This window comes from Piliocolobus tephrosceles, chromosome 3 (assembly GCF_002776525.5).
Source record: "Piliocolobus tephrosceles isolate RC106 chromosome 3, ASM277652v3, whole genome shotgun sequence".
Taxonomy (NCBI): Eukaryota; Metazoa; Chordata; class Mammalia; order Primates; family Cercopithecidae; genus Piliocolobus; species Piliocolobus tephrosceles.
The window spans coordinates 50,116,423-50,139,222 of NC_045436.1; the positions used below are offsets into that span (position 1 = coordinate 50,116,423).

Consider the following 22,800-nt stretch of genomic DNA (forward strand, 5'->3'; position numbering starts at 1 on the left):
CAATTATTCATTCTCTCTGTGCTGCCACTACGGCTAATATATTTTGCTTGTCACAATAGTTTGTTTATACAGTTGTCTCTCTTTTAAGCTATGAGCTCTCTGGTAAAGGAGATCCTGTGTCATTTGTAACCTTTTTATTTTCATGGCCTAGCAGCATGCTGAAACATACAAACAACACTCAAATATTTGTTAACAGAATAAATGAATAACTCTACAGTAAATTAAAAATTTAATATTGAAAATTAACAATATCCCTAGAAGTATAAACTATCGAATGTCTCAAAAGACTGGAAATCACTGACAAATATGCTACAATATAGTGAAAAATTTATATTATTTTGATTTCAAGGAACAAACTTGAAAGCTACAGGCTCATCTAGTATTTATTTGGATAATATCTGTTAATATTGAGAAATGAAAAAAGTCATTCCAAAATACACTACCACTGTGGTGATTTCAAAATATGCCCTCAAGTTCTTCCTTTAAAAAGGCAGACCCTATTTCCCCTTCCCTTAAACATGGGCTACATTTAGTGACTCATGTGTGAGGAATAACATGTACTATCCACCAAGGTATACAACATTAATATTAGGACATAAATGGTCTATAGGTTCCTCCTTGCTTTCTCTTGGATCATTCAGAGGATGCCAGCTCCTCTATTATGAGGAAACTCAATCAATCTTATGGAAAGACCAATGTGTGGCCAAGAACTGATGCCTCTGGCCATGAGAGTAAGCCATCATGGAAGGAGATCCTCCAAGCCAAGTCGATCCTTCAGATGCTCCAGCTGGCAACTTTCTTTTTTAAAATACAAATAGAGACAGAGTCCCACTATGTTGACAAAGATGGTCTCGAACTCCTAGACTCAAGCAACCCACCTGCCTCAGCTTCCCAAAGCATTAGGACTACAGGCATGAACCATTGCCCAGCCAACATCTTGACTTCAACAGCCTGAGAGACCCAGAGTCTTCAGAAACATACAGCTAAGTGACTTCTGGATTCCTGACACACAGTAACAGTCAGATAATAAATGGTTGCTATTTAAAGCTGCTATGTTTTTGAGTAATTTGTTTTGCAGCAATAGATAAACAATATAAATTTTGGTATCTGGACATGAGATACTGCTGTAACAAAAACCTAAAAAGTGGGAATAACTTTGGAATGAGGGAGTTGCAAAAGGTGGACACTTTGAGTAGGGCTTTAGTGGAAGATGGAAGAGCCTTGGACTATTCATAGAAGTCTAGACTTGGAGGAGGCTGCAGGTGAGTCCTTAAAATGAAGTGAAGGATATGTTATAGCCACAGAGTAGCAGAAAGTTTAGCAACAGTGTTATAAAATGTGTCAAATGAACTCAGTGAGCTAACTAACTAACTAAAGGGATTTTCAGGCAAAGTGCCCAGGAAAAATGGAAGAGGAAAAAGAAACTAAAGAAAAGAGACAGGGGCTTGATGGTTTTGAAAACTCTGAGTCTCTCCAGAAATGGCTTGCTGGGCAAAGATCAAACCCAGGGAACTGTCAGGAAAATACGTCAAGAGGGAAGGCAAAGGGCTTGGCATTATAATCTTTTGTTACTCAGAATATGGTGGTGCCTCACTAGTTAGTCTGAAGAAAGGCTCTCTAAAAATTTTAAGAGTATGACTCACAGATTCTCTCAAACAATAAAACTTCTAAGAAACTTAAGGGTGTTCTCCCCTCCATAGAAGCTCAAGGTACACGTGGATTCCAGTAAGACTCACGAAAGATTCATGATGTTTATTCTATGGGCAGAAATAGTAAATCTGGATAGAAAAGAACGACAGCACAAAGTGAAAAGAGGTCTTTAGACTCACAACATTTTACTGGCCGGAAGAATACTGAAAAACTACTCAGTTGCAAACAAATGTTAATTTCAAAAAGAAAAAAAGGATAATTCAGAAAGTGGAAGCAGGAACTCAGAGGGCAGGGCCAAGAGCCACGGAAAATTATTCCAGTCTTGGGTCCTCATCAAAGAACTATTAAGCCATGCCCCACTGGACTTGAAGATGGACGCAGTAACTCCTGTGTGCCTCCTAATAATGTCTACAGTGGTTGTCCTATGTCTGTCTCATTTTATATTGGGTGTGTAGTTGATAAATAACTTGTAATTTTAGTTCACAGGATTTCATATTAAAAGAACTATAATTGAAAAGCCACACTTAAGGTTAAAAATAAAAAATAAAACACTTATACTCAAGGAGCTGCTTCAGTACCTGTACCTGATTTACATGACAAGATTCTGAACTTTAAGCTAATGTTACAATGGGATAGACTTCTGAAAGCCTTGAAAAGGCTAACTATATTTTGCATATAAGAATAATGTAAGCTGGGCGTGGTGGCTCATGCCTGTAATCCCAGCACTTTGGGAGGCTAAGGCAGGAGGATCACTTGAGCTCAGGAGTTTGAGAACAGCCTAGGCAACATAGCAAGACCCCACCTCTACAAAGAATTTTTAAATTAGTTGGGTGTAGTGGCATGTGCCTGTAGTCCTACCTACATGGTAGGCTGAGGTTGGGGGATTGGCTGAACCCAGGAGTTTGAGGCTGCAATGAGCTATGACTGAGTCTCTGCACTCTAGCCTGGAAGACAGAGTGAGACCCTGTCTTAAAATTTAAAACAAACAAAAAACCCAAAACGATAATGTAACCAAAATGCAGACAACGACAGTTAAAATTATGTCTACAAATTCTTCCATTCTACTCCCCTCAAATACGTTGTGCTTGGTGACTCTCTTCTGACCAATTAGAATATGAAGGAAGTAATGGCGTGATATCACGTGAACAGAACGTTAAAAAGGTGTTGTAGCTTCTGCCTTTCTCTGTCCTCATTAGCTACGATGTCTTCAGAAACTAGAAACTCTACAGAGAGACTAAGAACTAAGGTCTCATGCCAACAGCCAGGTTGAGTAAGTCATCTAGGAAATGTATCCCTTCAGTCCTAGCCAAGCCTTCCAGTGATGGCAGGCCCATCCAAAATCTCAACTACAACTTCATGAGAGACCCTGAGTCAGTGACTTAGACACTTCTGAATTCCTGATCCAAAAAAAGGGTTATTTTAAGCTGCTAAATTTAGGGATTAATTTATGATGCAGCAATAGGTAACATATAGCCAACGAAAACGAATGCATTATTTATCTTTTTCCTAGCAAAGAATCCAGTCATACTATAAAAACAAAAAGCAAAAAACAAAAAAATTCTGATAGAGACCAAAAAATTACATTCTGGAAACACAAAACTATAAATGGATGGCAACATAAGCACTGATCTTTTTAACGACTGGTAAAATAATTGCTACCAATTGTAGCCTTGCTACATGATAGATACAATGCATACCTTGAATTTTTTTTCTTTCTTTTTTTCTTTGAGACAGGATCTCACTCTGTCACCCAGGCTGGAGTGTAGTGGCGAACATGGTTCACTGCAGCTCTGACTTCCAGGGCTCAAATGATCCTTCCACTCCTGCCTCCTAAGCAGCTAGAACTTCAGGTGCTCACCACTATGCCTGTTTTGTTTGTTTGTTTGGTTGGCTGGTTGGCTGGGGTTTTTTTTGTATTTATAGAGACAGAGTTTCACCATGTTGCCCAGGCTGGTCTCGGACTCCTGGACTCAAATGATCCACCTGCCTTGGCCTCCAAAAGTGCTGGGATTACAGGTGTGTGCCACTGCACCCAGTCCATACCCCATACATTGTATTTCATTTGATGTCCTCAACAACCTCATGAATTAGAGTATAATATTATTTTACATATGAGAAAACTGAGGTTTCAGAGGAAAATAACTCAGTCATGGTAAAAGGCAGAGCAAGGATGTAAATCTACTTCACTTGGACTCCAAAGTCTAGGCTTCTTCTATGCTATACTAAACTCCAGATGATTAAAAAGCCAAATGTAGGTCGGCATGGTGGCTCATACCTGTAATCCCAGCACTCTGGGAGGCCGAGATGGGTGAATCACCGGAAGTCAGGAGTTTGAGACCAGCCCAACCAACATGGAGAAACCCTGTCTCTACTAAAAGTACAAAAATTAGCCGGGAGTGGTGGCACATGACTGTAATCTCAGCTACTCAGGAGGCTGAGGCAGGAGAATTGCTTGAAACCAGGAGGCGGAGGTTGCAGTGAGCCAAGATTGTACTGCACTCCAGCCTGGGTGAAAAGAGTGAAACTCCATCTCAAAAATAAATAAATATTAAACTTTATCATGAAGCATTAGAAGTACTACCTCTATAGAAAATAAGGCAGCAAGTACACTTTTGTTCCTACTAATCACCACTGTTTTAGCAACTCCAACCAGACCAGAAGACATAAGGGGGAAAGGTATAAACACTGAAAGAAATAAAACTACTGCCATTTACAGATTAACATAATGGCCTACATAGAAAATTTTCAAAAATCAACTGAAAAATGAATCAACCTAATATCAGAAACCTTCTGGAAGACAAGCTAATTCTACCATGTATGCATAAGCAAAAATCTGCATGTAAAAACACAAAAATTCTGAAGACAGTGTTAGATTGAGAAAAATGGATCATAACAACAGAAACCTATCTGTGTACTGATGTCAATAACCATGTAGTTTTAATTATATCTTTAATATATGTTAGACCAAGAAACCATGCCTATGACCTACTAAATTATTTTTCCAGAATTTATCATGATAAAGATAGCATTTGAAATCAGTGGGGAATACAAAAACCTATTCAATAAATATTACTGAGGAGTTAGCAGTCTATTTTGGGGAAGAAGGGAGGTGGAAAGCCACCCTCCACCTTACAAAGTATATAAAAATTAACTCCAAATGTTTAAAGAGCCAAATCTAAAAATTGCAAAGCAGAAGTATTAGAAGAAAAACACAGAAGATATTCATAAATATATTTTAAACTTTTAAGTAGAAAAAGCCTTTCTAAGACCTAGAAGCCACAAAAAAAGACTAAGTATTAAAAATTAAAAATTGTATATAATGAAAGGTACTATTCTTAAAGGATAAAACCTAAGTGAAAAAAAGAAAATATATAATCCACTCCATTAAAAATCTAGAAATTGGCCAAACATAGTGGCTTATGCCTGTAATCCCAACAATTTGGGATGCCAAGGCAGGAGAATCACTTGAGCCAAGGGGTTCAAGACAAGCCTCAGCAACACGGCAAGACCATGTCTCTACAAAAATAAATTAGCTGGGTGCAGTGGCATGTACCTGTAGTCCCAGCTACTCAGAAGGCTGAGGTGGGAGGCCAGCTACTCAGGAGGCTGAGGTGGGAGGATTGCTTGAGCCCAGGAGCTCAAGGCTTCAGTGAGCTATGATCACATTAGTGGACTCCAGACTGGGCAATAGTATGAGATCCTGTCTCAAACAAAACAAAATATATAAATTGTAAACTAGATATTCTGCCCAACATACAAAAATGTAAAGGAACAGTAATTTTCAGAGCTGGCAATAATGTAAAATAAAAGAAAATCTCAATATCCATGTTGGTGGTAATAAAAACTGATGAACCCTTTATCTCAAATTCTCATACTTTTCAATCCATCAATTTCCAGTTTTAATAATCCATGCTAAATAAATATGCACATGATTATGTACAAGGACATTTACTATAGTACTATAATGGTGAAAAAATTCACATAGATTCCTACATAGTCATTAAAATGTTAACAGTGAAAATAGTAATTATGATTTGCAGACATGGAGCAATACTGTTAAATGGGGTAAAAAGTCCAAATTGCAGAACACTGAGTATGATATAAACCCAATTGTGGACTAAAGAAAAATAAACAAGAAACCCTGCAAAGAACCATCCTGAAATGCATGTGTATATGTACACACAGAACTCTGGAAACTGTAGTTGTGCATAAAGGGGACTGGTCCTTTCACAGGGATAATTGCTGGAATGAATAATGGGTGGGAGAAAAGTGAAAGAGGATCTTCGTATTTGCTAAGTATATTTCTGTATTAATAGTCTCAGCTTTGAAAAGTTAATTGTGTATTATTTGTATAATTTGAAGAAGAGAAGGAAGGAGGCAGAAGAATAAAAAGAAAGAAAAACAAAAGAAGCCAGAGGGTCATAGCTCTCAACTTCAACTGTAAATTGTCCAGCAGATTCTTCTTACTGGTGTTTTCTTTTAAGTTGAAGCAACACCAACAGGTAGAAAGAGATTCAAGTGATATCTGTACAAAGGCCTCAGTATGTGACCTTAGAAATTTCTGAACTGTCCGTAGGCAACAAGAAGTAAAAATTAATGACAAATTAGCAAAATAATTCAAAAACTCTTTAGCAGGAGGAAGGATACAGAAATTAGCCAATCATATCCTCAAAAAAGGAATAAGCTCAGAAGAAACAAAAAATCTAGCACAGTTTTTATACAACATTTTTGCCATGAGTAAGTCACAAAATTTATATTTTTCTACATATGAGATCACTCATTCCCAGGTTCTCCCCCAAATAACTGTCTAAGGAAGACTTCTCCCTAGTCATTCTGATACCCTGCTATAAAAATCGTACATTAAAAATGGGTCAAATGATAAGTCACTGTGCAATTTTCCTAGCTTTATCCCAAGCTGGTTTTTAATGTTCAAGCAATATTCATTTTTAGTAAGTTAATTATAAATTACTATTAAAAAAGGAAAGGCCAGGAACAGTGGCTCATGCCTGTAATCCTAGCACTTTAAGAGGCCAATCCCAGCACTCTGGGAGGCCGAGGTGGGCGGATCACTTGAGGTCAGGGGTTCGAGACCAGCCTGGACAACATGGTGAAACCCTGTCTCCGCTAAAAACACAAACTTAGCCAGGTGTGGTGGTGGGCACCTGTAATCCCAGCTACTCGGGAGGCTGAGGCAGGAGAATCGCTTGAACGCGCGAGGTTGCAGTGAGCCGAGATCATGCACTGCACTCCAGCATGGGAAACAGAGTGAGACTCCATCTCAAAAAAAAAAAAAAAAGCCAACACTAATGTAGAATTATAATACTAATTATACAATTAGCGATCTAGTACCTGTAAAATAGTTAGCAATTTATAATTTTGGGTAAACCAGATATTAAATGTAAAACTCATGATACGCAAACTTCTTAAATGCTAATGAATAACTGCAAATTAAATTCTTGTTTAACTTTGGAAGCATAAAAGTAAACACTTTTCTTTTGTTGCTTAGAGAACCTTGTATAGTATCTTCCCACAGGGTACTCAAGAAAAATATATATTACTGAAAAACATAAATACACATAGACACACCAGAGCACAAGAAGAACTCTGAATATTATACCTGTATCAGCTTCGTGTTCTTTATTCTCATCTGTAAGGGGGTTGTCATGAAGCTTCAAATAGATTTCTATAGCAATTCTTGCTGCCTTGAAGTAAAATGGATGCTGTCGAAGTACATCTTCTAGTTTTAATAAGTCCACATATGATCTAAGGGTAATCTTCCTCATACAGTATGTATGAAAGTCAAACTGGTCATCAGTGATTTCTATAAAATGCTAACAAAATTATCTTTTTATTATTATACCGAAGTACAGCAATGGCTAAGAAAACTATAAAATCAAAGGCTTGGAATACTTGTTACTTTGGCATGAAAAAACTAGTAAAATTTTAAAAAAAACAACAACAAAAACAATTACAATTATTCAACAGGAATATTTTGCATTTCAAATAAGCAAATACAGTTAGCCATTGTCTAGCACAGGATATGGCATACTGAAGGCACTGAATCATTTGTTGAAAAAGGAAGCTTTAAAACTATATTTATTCATTATCCCTTCCTTAATTATACTTAAAGCTGTTGTGACATCAAACATAATTTATTAACATACATAGTAGTGTAAGAAAGTAGACTCACATGTTAAACATTGAGTTTTTATATTCAGAATAATTTGCAAAGGATTATAATATGTATTTGGTAATTTTTTTTGAGGATACAAATCTGAATCCTATGCAATATGATGCTGGTATGTGGAAAAAAATCAATTAGCAAGTAAGTCAAGCAATCAGGAACTTGATGCATTTCAACTAAGCTTTGGTATTCTATTCTTGACAATATTACAAATGTGAAATTAGTTATATAAACTATGTTTATCTTTGTAAAACACAAAAAAGAAAAACCAACCACTAGTCATGGAAATGAGTCAAAAGTGAAGAGGATTAAGAAAACAATTTTATCAAAAAGCATGAAATTACATATGCTATAGAAGAAATACTGTGAAAAATCTTCAACATTTATATCTTACCAAGGGTATATGGCATCATCAATAAACTCTACAATGAACAGGGTCCTAGGAGTAATTTAATCAGCTGTGGCTGGGCGCGGTGGCTCAAGCCTGTAATCCCAGCACTTTGGGAGGCTGAGATGGGCGGATCACGAGGTCAGGAGATCGAGACCATCCTGGCTAACACGGTGAAACCTCGTCTCTACTAAAAAATACAAAAAACTAGCCGGGCGAGGTGGCGGGCGCCTGTAGTCCCAGCTGCTCGGGAGGCTGAGGCAGGAGAATGGCGTAAACCCGGGGGCGGAGCTTGCAGTGAGCTGAGATCCGACCACTGCACTCCAGCCAGGGTGACAGAGCAAGACTCTGTCTCAAAAAAAAAAAAAAAAAAAAAAATCAGCTGTGTATGTACTACTAAAGCAGCAGCAGCAATTTGAAAGGTTCAAAAATAAATAAAAACATAGTCAAGATACAAAATTTCCATCAAGTTCTTTTAAAAAGCTTTTTTCTTTAAAAAAAAAAAAAAAAGAATTCTTACAGAAAGATAATAGAGACCCTGGCTGAAAATGTAGTCTGTATTTCCATTATGAAAACTGAAAAAAGTGAATACTGATTTTAAAAAGCACCTACTATGAATTATAAAGAGGTAGAAGAGAAAAAAACTATGAAATTTGTCCAAAACCATCAACAGAATAAAACGAGAAAACGTTTATGTAGAAGGTACTTACTCTCTCAATCTCATGACATTTCTTAAGTGCTTCACCAAATTTATTCATTGCTTTATAAGCCTGGGCACATTCTGTTTGGAACCACATGCACTGCATTTCATTCAAATTCTCTACCGCTGATGTTCCTTCCTATACAAAAATCAAATATTTTCAAGATCATTTTTTATCAAAGACATCATTCTACCACAGAATTTTAAAAAACAAACAAAGATGTTCAGCTGATTTGGACTCTCAAAAAAAAAATTTTTAAAACATTCTTAAAGAATAGTTAACATGGGAAAGCAACTGAAATTCTCTAACCACTAAAAATAATTTGTAGTTTCATAAGTGATTAAACAAAAGGTCTACATAACTGAGGGTAGGGATTAGTACAAGAAAAAGAACACCACCACATAGCAGGTATTCAATAAATATTAGTTCCCTTGACCCCTAAAAAATTCATCTGAACATACATCAATATAAACCAGTTTAAAAGTCCACTGTACAACCCTCTATAAGGAAAATCCTCTGTACCAATGTCAACTCCAGTGTCTTCTGATATAGTGATTGAATTAAAATCCTGGCTATTTTGGTGTCGAAAATATTAAAGAAAAACTTTGAAAAATAAGCATGGTACACAAGTATGAACTGGCTCGTGTCTTCTTTATTCATAATTAAGAACACTAGCTATACAAACCCTTGTAAACTTTGAGCACATTTCTTCAGCTTCTTTAATTAGGTTCGCTTTTAGCATGTATTTTGCACATTTGGAGTTGATAAATCTGTCTGCTGTGTCTAAGGCCTGGGCCTCATCCATCCACCTTGCAGCTTCTTTAATATTTCCAGCATGCTTACAAGGTACAAAAGCAAAATAAACTGGTTAGTATGCTAAGTTTACTGTGCAGGTAATTCATTATCTGCTGATAAATAATTTAAAAACAAATGAAAGTAAAGGCATTTTTGTGACTCTCAGATGTTAATCAATATAAAATAATGCATTCTTCCATAATATAAGTTCTGATTCCTTTTTCCAGCCTTCTAGAATTTAAGTTGACAGTTAAGACTTATTTTAATAGTTTTGTCTACTGTTAATATCGCCATTGCCTAAAACTGCCTGGCACATAGTAAAAATACTCAAAAATAATTGTTAAAGAATAAATAAGGCTGGCGGCCGTAGCTTGCTCCTATAATCCCAGCACTTTGGGAGGTCGAGGCGGGTGGATCACCTGAGATCAGGAATTCGAGTCCAGCCTGGCCAACATGGTGAAATCCCATCTCTACTAACAATACAAAAGTAAACCAAGGGTGGTGGTGCATGCCTATAATCCCAGCTACTTGGGAGGCTGAGGCAGGAGAATCACTTAAACCCAGGAGGTGCAGGTTGCAGTGAGCCGAGATTGTGCCACTGCACTCTAGCCTGGGGGACAGTGAGACTCCATCTCAATAAAAAAGAATAAATAATAATAGAAATCTTTTTGTTGTTGTTGTCGAGATGGGAGTCTCACTCTGTCACCCAGACTGGAGTGCAGTGGCGCAATCTTGGCTCACTGCAACCTCCGTCCCCGGATTCAAGCAATTCTCCTGCCTTGGCCTACCAAATAGCTGGGATTACAGGCATGCGCCACCATGCCCGACTAATTTTTGTATTTTTAGTAGAGACGCGGTTTCACCATATTTGGCCAAGCTAGTCTTGAACTCCTGACCTTGTGATCCACCCACTTTGGCCTCCAAAAGTGCTGGGATTACAGGCCTGAGCCATAGCTCCCAGCCAATAATACAAATCTTTAAGTCAAAACATAATTAAATGTGAAAGTCATAAAAGGCATGGCCAAATCTCTACGCTAATGGGACCATGGAAACATTACTGATTAGGACCATTAGTAGACATTCCCCAATGTTTCTCATTCTAAGTTACCTAACTAGTCCATCTGGCAAAGCCTCAAAACTAATGAGCCATAATCTAGTTTTAAAAAGTGCTTCTTGGCCGGGCGCGGTGGCTCAAGCCTGTAATCCCAGCACTTTGGGAGGCCGAGATGGGCGGATCACGAGGTCAGGAGATCGAGACCATCCTGGCTAACACGGTGAAACCCCGTCTCTACTAAAAAATACAAAAAACTAGCCGGGCGAGGTGGCGGGCGCCTGTAGTCCCAGCTACTCGGGAGGCGGAGGCAGGAGAATGGCGTAAACCCGGAAGGTGGAGCTTGCAGTGAGCTGAGATCCGGCCACTGCACTCCAGCCTGGGCGACAGAGCAAGACTCCGTCTCAAAAAAAAAAAAAAAAAAGTGCTTCTTGGCACATGTATACCTATGTAACAAACCTGCATGTTGTGCACATGTACCCTAGAACTTAAAGTATAATTTTAAAAAAATCCAAAAATAAAAAAATTAGTAATAATAAATGAATAAATAAATAAAAAATAAAAAGTGCTTCTTTAGCCAGATGCGGGGGCTCACGCCTATAATCTCAGCACTTTGGGAGGCCAAAACAGGTGGATCACTTTAGGCCAGGAGTTCAACACCAGCCTAGCCAACATGGCAAAAGTCCGTCTCTTCAAATAACAAAAAAATTAGCTGGGCATGGTGGTGCATGCCTATAATCCCAGCTACCACTCCGGAGGCTGAGGCATGAGAATCACTTCTACCTGGGAGGCAGACATTGCAGGGAGCTGAGATTGCGCTACCGCACCCCTGCCTGGGTGACACAGCAAGACTCTCTCAAAAAAAAAAAAAAAACTTCTTAAGTATTATTTAATTTCATTATTTTCTTGCTAAATAAATTACTGGTTTATTGTCAGTCCCTCAAGAGCTTTCATTACGAAATTTTATTTTCAATAAGACAGAGAAAAGCCAACATTATTTTAAGATGGTGCTGAAATAGATGACTAAAAATTCTCAAGCAAGGCCCAGGAGTTGAGAAGTCAAAAGAGATAACTTATAGAATTCACAATAGAATCTTTACAGTTTCACCTCACTAACATTGCTAGATACTGATGTTACCATACTCAAATGTTAATAGAAATATACATTTCACAGCAAACAAAATTTCTTTTGGATTACCTATACACTCTTACTCTCCAAATCCAAGAGAATTACCAGATACATGTGAATACATATACATTAATGTATGTACGTAAGTATGCATGTGTATACGGATATAGATAAATGACCAAATTAGCATGACCATGACAAGTCTCAAAGTAATTGGACTGAGAAATGTACTAAACTTGTTATTTCATGGTTTTTGAGTTATCAAATGTCACTTTTCCTACATTTAGAATGTATAAAATATAGAGAAAAAATTCATGACAAGTCCCATTACCTCATAAGAAAACAGAACAAAAGATTTTTACCTTATAGATTTTAGCTTTCACGAGAAACAGTTCTATTAATGTAGGTGTACTTTCAATAGCAGTATTTATGTACTCCAGAGCAATAGACGGCTGACCAATTTTGTCATAATGTTGTGCCAAGTAGTACTGGACCCAAAGTAATGTGGTTGGTGGTTCCTCCTTTCCATCATCTTAGGAGAAGAGGGAGAAAGGGAGAAGAAACCAAAGTGAGGCATTACATATATTAAGAGCACCCCCCAAAATGGTCCCTATGTTTATTAATAAGGGAGGTACTATGAAAGGAGTTTATTTATGTATCTAGCTATAAAACTCCCCCTAAGTTTATAAGATCTTTGGAAAGGTCTGTATTTTCTTTTCTGTATCCTTACAACCCCTAGCACAATCCCTTGCATGTAACAACTTCACGGAACAAACATGGGAGATAAATAAGGTCTAACTACCTAGAAAGAAAACTGAAACAGGTAGAGGGGAGACAAGCTGTACTAGAACTATGAGAGCATACTGATCAGGATGTTATTTACAAAGGGGGAAAAATTAAAAATGTTCTCCATTCATAGGAGGTTAAAAAAAAAAAAAAGCCCTGGCTGCTTAATTGAGTTTCTAGCTAATGCACCAAACTGTATATAAATATACTTGTAATGTGGTTATTTTGAATTTGGTGATTATATTCTTCATATATTTTAATATGCTAAATATGCAAAGATGTATAATTTAAGTCAAATAAAAACTATACCCCAAAAATGGAATGACAAGCAAAAAAATTTTTATATTTTAGTTCATGATTTAATTTTAATATGCTCACAAGAAAATGTGTAAATATACAAACCACACATTAAAAAATTCTTTTTAAATACAAATTTCTAAAATCTGAGAATGGATACATGCTTTCAAAGAAAGCAATAGATTGCTTTTTTTTTTTTATTTTTCCTAGTGAAAGCAGGATGGCTCAGTGGACAAATAATAGGAGTGGAACTCACCAACTCCTCATCTGATAGATCTGCAACAAAAGTGCTGCATATTCTTGGGCATGTCATTGAACCTCTTCCACATTTGTAAAATATGTAGGAAAATGCTGATAATCAAAGGAACATTATGATGATTAACCAATGAAATCATAGAAAAAAGTACTATTAAATTAATCTGAGACTAGAAACAATGACCAACCCAATAGCAATATGCACCCAGGGTCCCATTCTGGGCTTTCCCACTACAGGAACCAGAACTCCTAGGAAAAACAATTGATTCCAGATCTGCAGTGGCAGCGATAAACTGGAATATCTTGTCTTATTAACATCCAAGAAGTTATCAACTACTACTATGGTATGTAAAGAATAGGACCATTTGAGATTTGTAATGTGGTTATTTAGAATTTGGTAATTATATTCTTAACATATTTTAATATCATGCTGAATATGCAACATTCAAATATGCTTAAATCCATGAATTCATAATACTTTTAAAAAATGTATTTGCTGTCTTTGAAGGATGCTATTGATCCAACAATTCATTATTTTGAAAACTGGTAAAGAAATTTTAAAAAGCAGGGAGTGGGGAGAAAAAATCCATTTATCATGCTTTTCCTATGCAAACTGAAACATTGTGTAAACAGATAATAGAGGAAGAAAATTTTCTCTTTCAAAATAACAAAAAATTATAGAGTATCACCAGTTGGTAATTCTTAACAGCTGCTAACATATAAAACAAACACTGTATGCCTACTAATACGAGGAATGGAATTTATTTTATTTTATTTTTAAAAATTTTAATTAGCCACTGTGCTACTGGCTGTCATACTAGCAACAATCTTCTACATCGAACTACCAGTTTATAGGAAATTCAGAGGGCAAGGAATAATGTGTTAAGCAACACATGGGGTAAAATCAGCAAACTCTAGACTGGGAAAACTGAAAAAAAAATTTCTTCAACAAATAAATTGCAGGAAAATGGATAGGACAGAAACCCACAGATAAAAAGAGTTTAAGAGACACATCAACCAAATTCAAAGTACACATCTTATCTAGATCTTCATTCAAACAAACTTCAAAAACAGAAAGGCAAAAAAAAAAAAATGACATTTATAACATAACTGGAAATGTGAACATGGACTGAATAGTTATGATTAAGAAAGTATTAATTTTTGTCAGGCACAGTGGCTCATGCCTATAATCGCAGCACTTTGGGAGGCCAAAGCAGGCGGATCACTTGAGGTCAGGAGTTCGAGACCAGCCTGGCCTGGCCAATACGGTGAGACCCCGTCGCTACCAAAAATACAAAAGTTAGCCGGGCGTGGTGGCGGGCACCTGTCCCAGCTACTCGGGAGGCTGAGGCAGAAGAATCACTTGCACCTGGGAGGCGGAGGTTGCAGTGAACTGAGATCGTGCCACTGTACAACAGAGCAAGACTCCATTTCAAAAAAAAAAAAAAAGAAGTATTAATTTTCAGGTACGAGAATGGTATTAGGTTACATTTTAGGTTAAGTCCTTCTCTTTAGACATACTGAAATATCCATAGATAAAATGATGTGATGTTTGGAATCTGCTTCAGAATAATGTGAGAGTCAAGAAAAGTAGGAGAGGCTATAAATAAATTCAATTATGAATTAAAAATTATTGAAGCTGAGTGCTGGGTAGAGAAAGGATCATTATACTGTTGCATTTGGTTTTGTAGATGTTTTTAAATTTTTACATAACATTCTTTTCAATAAACTAATGTGAGGTGGGACACAGTGGCCCATGCCTATAATCTCAACACTTTAAGAGGCCAATGCAAGAAGATCACTTGAGCCCAGGAGTTTGAGACCAGCCTGGGCAACAAAGTGAGACCCTATGTCTACAAAGAATTTAAAACTTAGCCTGGCATAGTGCATGCCTGTGGTCCCAGCTACACAGAGGGCAGAGGTAGGAGGATCGCCTGAGCCCAGGAGGTCAAGGCTGCAGTGAGCTGTGTTCACACCACGGCACTCCAACCTGGGGAACAGAGCAAGATCGCGTCTCAAAAAAAACCCAAAACACAAAAAACAAAGATAATGTAATTCTCTTCTAACCAAATATCATCACACAATGTGCAAATTAATGGATGTCCCTCTTAAAGGGAAAAAAATTTAATGCACTATGCTTCCTGCCTAAGTAATAATACTGACCTTCTGATTAAGAATTTCACAATGTATTAAAATTTTAAAGATGTTTTTAAAACATAAAACTTGAGGACTTACCATTGGGGTTAAATAACCGGCAGCTTTTTAGAGAAGTTTCATAACCTACTACTAACTCTTCTATGATTGCCACCTAGAGTACAAACACACAAACACACTTTAATAGAAAAAATACACAGTTACTATTCTTATGCAAAATGTGTTATTTTCTACTAAAACACTAAATAAACACTCCAACACACACACCCTCCTTTATTAAATATCTTAACCTCTAGATACAAATTTTAAAATACATCATACTTTTGTACAGGTGTGCATTAAGATGTAATTTTATAAAAGCTTATTGGTTACTCCTTTTCAGCTGAACCAGAAATCAGAAAAAGAGTTGGACAAAGACAGGCAATATTGTGGATGATCTATATCTTGATTCTTTTATCAAAGTTTGTATAAATGAACACCCACAATAAACATTTGCACTTAAAAATTAAATGCTCTGTGAAAAGAGAAATTGTCTAAGTAGATGACAGTAATCAACTTTCAATTTCACAATCCAAGGTAAAACATTAGTAAAACTCAAAAAATACTTTGAGAGTCTGTGAGGTCCAGGAGAATGAGTGGCCATCCACAGTTAAGTTGAATGACCTCAACTTAACTGACTCAACAGACTAATAACACCTCTCCCCAAAACCTCAGTAAATTGTGAGGACTACTCACAATTGCAGCTAGGTTATTCTGGTGCACTCATGTTCCCTACCACAAGTTGAGCTACATGCCTACTAAAACTGTTTTGTTTTCTCAAACCCCCTTGCATCAGTTGCATTTATTATCCTAATGGCAGAATTCAGTATTGTGTAAACTTAAGATATGAGAATGAAAATGACTGTTCCCTAAGTTGAATACCAAGGAAAGACTAAAAAGATAACTTAGGTATTTTTAACCAGTTTAGATCTAAATAAAAATATCTTAAGTAGAAGAAAATCATAAAAATGTAGGATTCTATACATAAGACCACTTCATAAGCATCAAAGTCTGACTCTTTCAAAACTGGAAACAAAAGATCCTATTTGGCCACGCACGGTGGCTCACATCTGTAATCTCAACACTTTGGGAGGCCGAGATGGGTGGATCGCCTGAGGTCAGGAGTTCAAAACCAGCCTGGCCAACATGGTCAAACCCCATCTCTACTAAAAATACAAAAATTAGCCTGGTATGGTGGCACGTGCCTGTAATCCCAGCTACTCGGGAGGTTGAGGCAGGAGAATCGCCTGAACCCGGGAGGCGGAGGTTGCAGTGAACCAAGATCACGCCATTGCACTCTAGCCTGGGCTACAAGAGCAAAACTCCATCTCAAAAAAAAAAAAAAGATATTTTATGGATGTGATTTATGCAAGAAAAAAAAAAGTGAAAGAGCAATAAAAAAGGCCCATACATTGAGTCTCCAACAAAAGACTGGCAAATAAATGCACATTATGTAATTCTGGTTAAAGTGTTTCTTATGTCTCATTTGTTCCATCTTTGACTCTTCAATGTAACTGATTTTTTAGAATCCAACCAATATGTATTGATGACACTGTACTTATAAGCAAAATAGTCTAAATTAAGATTAAAATACCCTTGGCCGGGCACGGTGGCTCACGCTCGAAATCCCAGCACTTTGGGAGGCCGAGGTGGGCGGATCATTTGAGGTCAGGAGCTAGCCAACATGGTGAAACCCTGTCTCCATTAAAAATACAAAAATTAGCCAGGCATGGTGGTACACGCCTGTGATCCCAGCTAGTTGGGAGGCTGAGGCACAAGAATTGCTTGAATCCAGGAGGCAGAGGTTGCAGTGGGCCAAGGTCACGCCACTGCACTCCAGATTGGGTGACAGAGCAAGACTCGGTCTCAAAACAGAAAAAAGTTAAAATAACCTCTAAATAAGCATTCTGAATATTATTAACATGTAGCTGAAAGAGTAAGCTGACTTATTAGAACATCAAAAAAACTCTTCTGAACAGAACTTTTTGTCTATCAAATTTAAAATGGAGAAAGATGACTAAGCTAAAACTTAAAAAAAAAAAAAACTCTGGCTTCTGACTATGAACAGGATTAAAGAAAATGGTGAAGAAATCATTACCTTATCAACTTTTCATAACCTACAGTGACTCATTAAAAGTTTATGGCAGAAAGGAAACAGAAAACAAATAAGGAATAAGTCACTGGGCTAAAGAAAAAGAAAAAGAGGATGAAATGGAAAAAAGAGGAATCAGAAGCATTTAAATTGCAAACTGGGAAGACTGACACGAGATTCACAAAACATGTACTACTGTGCACAGATAATCAAGAATCAATAATTCCAAATACCGAGCAAAGAAATGGTAGCCAAAAGAAAATACATTACACTTTACCTTTTCTTTATCTTTGTATAATGATCTTAAAGTATTGAAGACTGGTGGGCAACCCTTGCTGAAATTCATCCTTAGGAACTTATCCAAACATTCTTTAAACTTCTCACCTTGGAAGAGAAAAATCCTTTTGGCTTATATTTATCAAATAATTACTTACATTTACCAAAGTATTTACTTACATTTACCAACTTACATTTAGTAGAGTTGTTAGACAACTCTAACAATGTATAGCTTAAACTTAATATGCATACTCATACTTAAAACCAAGAAAAGAAACTTTAAATCATAAAAGCATTTTTATTCCTTTGAAATTATTCTCACTTACCAGATAAAAAGTTTAATGGCAGCCTTCTTGGCACCAGTCCCCTAGGATATTTAGTCCAGGCCTCCTCGTAAATTTTCAGCCGTTCTAACATATTAGCTGCAGACAAAGAAAAATTATTTGTTATTTGTAATTATAAACTGCATTTCTTTTTGGAAAATTACGAACTTCTCAAAATATATTAAAATTCTAATATTTAAAAGAAAATTGGAATTATTCGTAACCTTACACCTACTATTTCAACAATTATTTTAGACTATTTCTTTTCAATTTTTTTTATCTTAAGTACATAATTATCTTTATCCTGTTCTGCTTTAGGTAGGCTTTTAAAACCTGAGAACTTCCTTAGTTCTGAAAAAGCCTCGGTTATGACGTTTCCATATTTTGCTGCTTCTCCTACCATTCTCCTTAGCTTTTCCCCTCTAACTCCTCTCCTCTGATTTTGGTCGTGGCTTCTCTTCCATTCTATTAAAATTTTTATTTCAGTAAGTAGGTTTTTCATTTCAGATTCCTAATTGGTACTACTCCTAACTATTCATGTTTCATGGCAGCAATTACCTCTATCTTAGATTCCTCCATCATCTCTACTCTTCCATTTGCAGACAGTGGTGATTACCATTCCTTGCTGGTGTTCCTAAAACAATCTGAGAATCTTTGTTACAAAGTAATCTGCAACAAGAGGTTTCTCTTGTATATTCCAATGGCTCACAACCAGCCTTGAAGGAAACAAATCAGATCACCTCTGCTAAGGATCCTGCCTATTTGTTTCTGGGCCTGTTCCCAAAAGTGGATCCCATTTATGGGACAGAGTGACTGGGGGAGCACAGAGAGTCTGAATCCAAGTTTGATGACAGAAATTTAACCCCTCTTCCCACAAAGGAACAGTGATGCTCATTCAGCCTGGCTACATTTACGTGACCCTGGCAAGTCACTTTGATGCAGCCACAGCTTACCACAGAGCTTATTCTTGCTTTTAAGAATATATCTCCATTTCTGGATCGAGACCATCCTGGCTAACCCGGTGAAACCCCGTCTCTACTAAAAAATACAAAAAACTAGCCAGGCGAGGTGGCGGCACCTGTAGTCCCAGCTACTTGGGAGGCTGAGGCAGGAGAATGGCGTAAACCCGGGAGGCGGAGCTTGCAGTGAGATCCCGTCACTGTACTCCAGCCTGGGCGACAGAGCGAGACTCCGTCTCCAAAAAAAAAAAACAATATATCTCCATTTCTGTCCGTGGAAATTTTCTTTTGTTTAAGAGAGAGAGTCTCACACCATCCATGTTGCCCATGCTGAGCTCAAACTCCTGGGCTCAAGCAATCCTCCCACCTCGGCCTCCCAAAGTGCTGTGATCGTAAGTGTGAGCCCCTACACTTGGCCTCCTTTCATGTTTTTGATGCTACTATGCATTTGTGAATTTTTTTCTAAAGTTGCTACTAAATTATTTTCTCAACCATTCTATAAATCTGTAGAAGAGAGGTTTCAGAACATGCTCAATCTGTCATATTAAATAGAAGTTTGCAAGTGTACTTTTGTATTCAGACTTTTTTTTTTTGAGACACAGTGTCGCTCTGTTGCCCAGGCTGGAATGCAGTGGCACTATGTTGGCTCACTGCAACCTCCGCCTCTTGGGTTCAAGCAGTTCTCGTGCTTCAGCCTCCCAAGTAGCTGAGACTACAGGCACATGTCACCACGCCACGCTAATTTTTTGTATTTTAGTAGAGACGGGGTTTCACCATGTTGTCCAGGCTGGTATCGAACTCCTGAGCTCAGGCAATCCATCCACCTCGGCCTCCCAAAGTGCTGGATTACAGGCAGGAGCCACTGTGCCTGGCCTGTATTCAGATTTTGAACCGATTCTTAACCACTGTTATTCTAGTTGTACTTTTCAATGAGTAAATAAAATATGTATTAACAAAAGAAACAATAAAACTTAGTAAGTTTTAAACAATACTACCTGGCTTAAGTGCTTTTTCCAAGCCTTTGTAATAGGCCCAGTTTTCAGGATTTCTCTCTTGCAATCCTCTGTAAACATCTGCAGCATCTTCCAAACGACACAGTTGCAACAGAAGTTCCCCTGATTAAAAATAGAAAAAAAATTAAATATCTGAGAAAACCTTCTAATTATAATTTTAACTTTTTCCTAACATGTTCTCTTAAAATCTTATTATAAATCAATGCTGCTAAGTAGATGGACCTGGTATCCTCCTGAGTTCCCAGTTCCCTTAAGATCATTTACCAAGTTATTTTATCGTCTCCTTCTTTTACTGAAGTTCACGTTATTTAGAAATGCCATCCTCTTCATATCCTCAATTTATTCAGAAAATCTGTCCAACACCAGGCCAGTTTCTCACATTCACTGAACACACTGTCACCAAGCCATCTTCTACTGCTCAATTATTCCTGATATCATATGGAACAACTTCAGCATCCAAATTAATGACTCAATCCAATATCCTAACCTTATGATCCCTTAATCAGCTACAAAACAATTTTGCCGTAGCAGCCCTTAATCTGGTCACATTCAAAACCACCTAGACTTTACCTTTTAATGTCTTCCAAGAAGCAAATAAGCACCCTATTTTAAGCTTAACTGCTTTTCTTTCTTTTTGTCTCACTAATCCTACTATTCAACTTCAGAGAAAAAACTATCAGCCTAACACCAACTTGCCGACTCACCGCCTTCCCTGGGCTGCATGACCCAACATCCCTGAATGATATTAGCAGCCCCAATTATCAAAAATCAATCTTAAAACTTAGGCTCTTTTGTTTACTAATTTTAAAGCTCAGCTCATCCCAACTTTTTACTTGCTCCACACGTTCTCATGGAAGGAAACAAACCAGATGAACAGAGACAGTGGTTTCACTATTATATATGAGCTCCAAAGCCATATAAGCTTCAAATATTCAGGATTCCTTTTCTCTATCCTTAATGTGCTTCCTTTCATCCAAGGTATTATTTTTAAGCCACTATTTCACCCTTGCATCCTTCACTCCCTGTTGCATCTTTCGCTCTCATTTGATAATAAAAATGAACACTTACTGAGTACTTACCATGTGCCCAAGACTTTTTTTTCTTTGTGACAGTCTCACTCTGTCACTCTAGCTGGAGTGCAGTGGTGCAATCGATCATGGCTCACTGCAGCCTTGGCCTCCTAAAGCGATCCTACCACCTCAGCCTCCCTAGTAGCTGGAACTACAGGAATGTACCACCATGGCTGGCTAATTTTTGCATGTTTTGTAGAGATGGTTTTTCGCCATGTTGTCCAGGCTGGTCTTGAGCTCCTAGACTCAAGTGATCCACCCACCTTGGCCTCCCAAAGTGCTGGGATTATAGTTGTGAGTCACCGTGCCCGGCCAACAGTGACTTTTAAACGTTTCACATGCATTAACTAATTCAATTCTCAGAACTCTATGAGATAGATTACTATTACTTTCATCACTTTAAAACTGAGAGGACTTAAGTAAACTTCCTAAGAGTCTTGCAGATAGTGATGGAGTTAGGATTTGAATCCAAGCAATTTATCTGAAAGAGCAGATATTCATTCATTCTTTCTTTTTGAAGACAGGATCTCATTCTGTCACCCAGACCGGAGTGCAGTGGTGCAATCCTGGCTCACTGCAGCCTCAACCACTTGGGCATAAGCAATCCTTCCACCTACCGCAGCCTCCTGAATAGCTGGGACTACAGATGTATGCCAACACATCCAGCTAATTTTTTATTTTTATTTTTTGTAGAGATGAGGCTTCCTTATGTTGCCCAGGCTGGTCTCGAACTCCTGGGCTCAAGTGATCCTCTGGTCTCAGTCTCCCAAAGTGCTGGGATTACAGACATGAGCCACCACGCCTTACAAGCCCATATGCTTAGTATCTGTACCAGTGGTTCTCAACCAGGGGCAGTTTTACCAACATTTAGCAATGTCTGAAGACATTTTGTTTGTCTCAGTAAGGGTGTTGAGTACTATTGGCATCTAACGAGTATAAGCTAGGAGCGCTACTAAACATCCTACAATGCACAGAAGAGATCTTCACCCTCAACAACTCAGGCCCAAAATGTCAACAGTGCCAAGGTTAACAAAGCCTGCACTATACTAACCAAAAATCAACTTCATCAAAAACACTAAAAATAACCTGCAGCTGAGTAGGATGGCTTGCACCTGCAGTAGGAGGCTGGGGATGGGGTTTGGGGGTAGGATCATTTGAGCCTTGTTCAAGTCCAGCCTGGGCAACACCGCGAGACCTCACCTCTAAAATAAAAAATAAAAATAACCTGCACCTTTACTCCCCTCTACACTACACCCATCCTCTTTTCCTTCCCTCTGTCTTCTACCTTTTCTGAGCAGGAGGAACTGGTGGTATAAAAATAAACAATAAAAAATTTTGCCTTGGCTGGGCGCGGTGGCTCACACCTGTAATCCCTGCACTTTGGGAGGCTGAGGTGGGCAGATCATCTGAGGTTGGAAGTACAAGACCAGCCTGACCAATATGGAGAAACCCCGTCTCTACTGAAAATACAAAATTAGCCAGGCATGGGGGCGCCTGCCTATAATCCCAGCGACTCGGGAGGCTGAGGCATGAGAATCGCTTGAACCTGGGAGGTGGAGGTTGCAATGAGCCGAGATCGTGCCATTGCACTCCAGCCTGGGAAACAAGAGTGAAACTTCATCTCAAAAAAAACAATTT

The 22,800-nt window shown here is 37.9% G+C and overlaps 1 protein-coding gene across 1 annotated transcript in view; it reads right to left on the minus strand.

The window, feature by feature from the left end:
• The window catches only part of NAA15 (N-alpha-acetyltransferase 15, NatA auxiliary subunit), a 91,510-nt gene that overhangs the window by 21,237 nt on the left and 47,473 nt on the right, over positions 1-22,800 (minus strand). The window contains exons 7-14 of the mRNA XM_023226034.3: positions 20,075-20,194; positions 18,124-18,219; positions 17,799-17,905; positions 15,472-15,544; positions 12,261-12,430; positions 9,609-9,761; positions 8,933-9,061; positions 7,268-7,481 (exon numbers count right to left, since the gene is read on the minus strand). Of these exons, the coding sequence (XP_023081802.1) occupies positions 7,268-7,481; positions 8,933-9,061; positions 9,609-9,761; positions 12,261-12,430; positions 15,472-15,544; positions 17,799-17,905; positions 18,124-18,219; positions 20,075-20,194 (1,062 nt within the window). The remainder of the gene's footprint in view (positions 1-7,267; positions 7,482-8,932; positions 9,062-9,608; positions 9,762-12,260; positions 12,431-15,471; positions 15,545-17,798; positions 17,906-18,123; positions 18,220-20,074; positions 20,195-22,800) is intronic.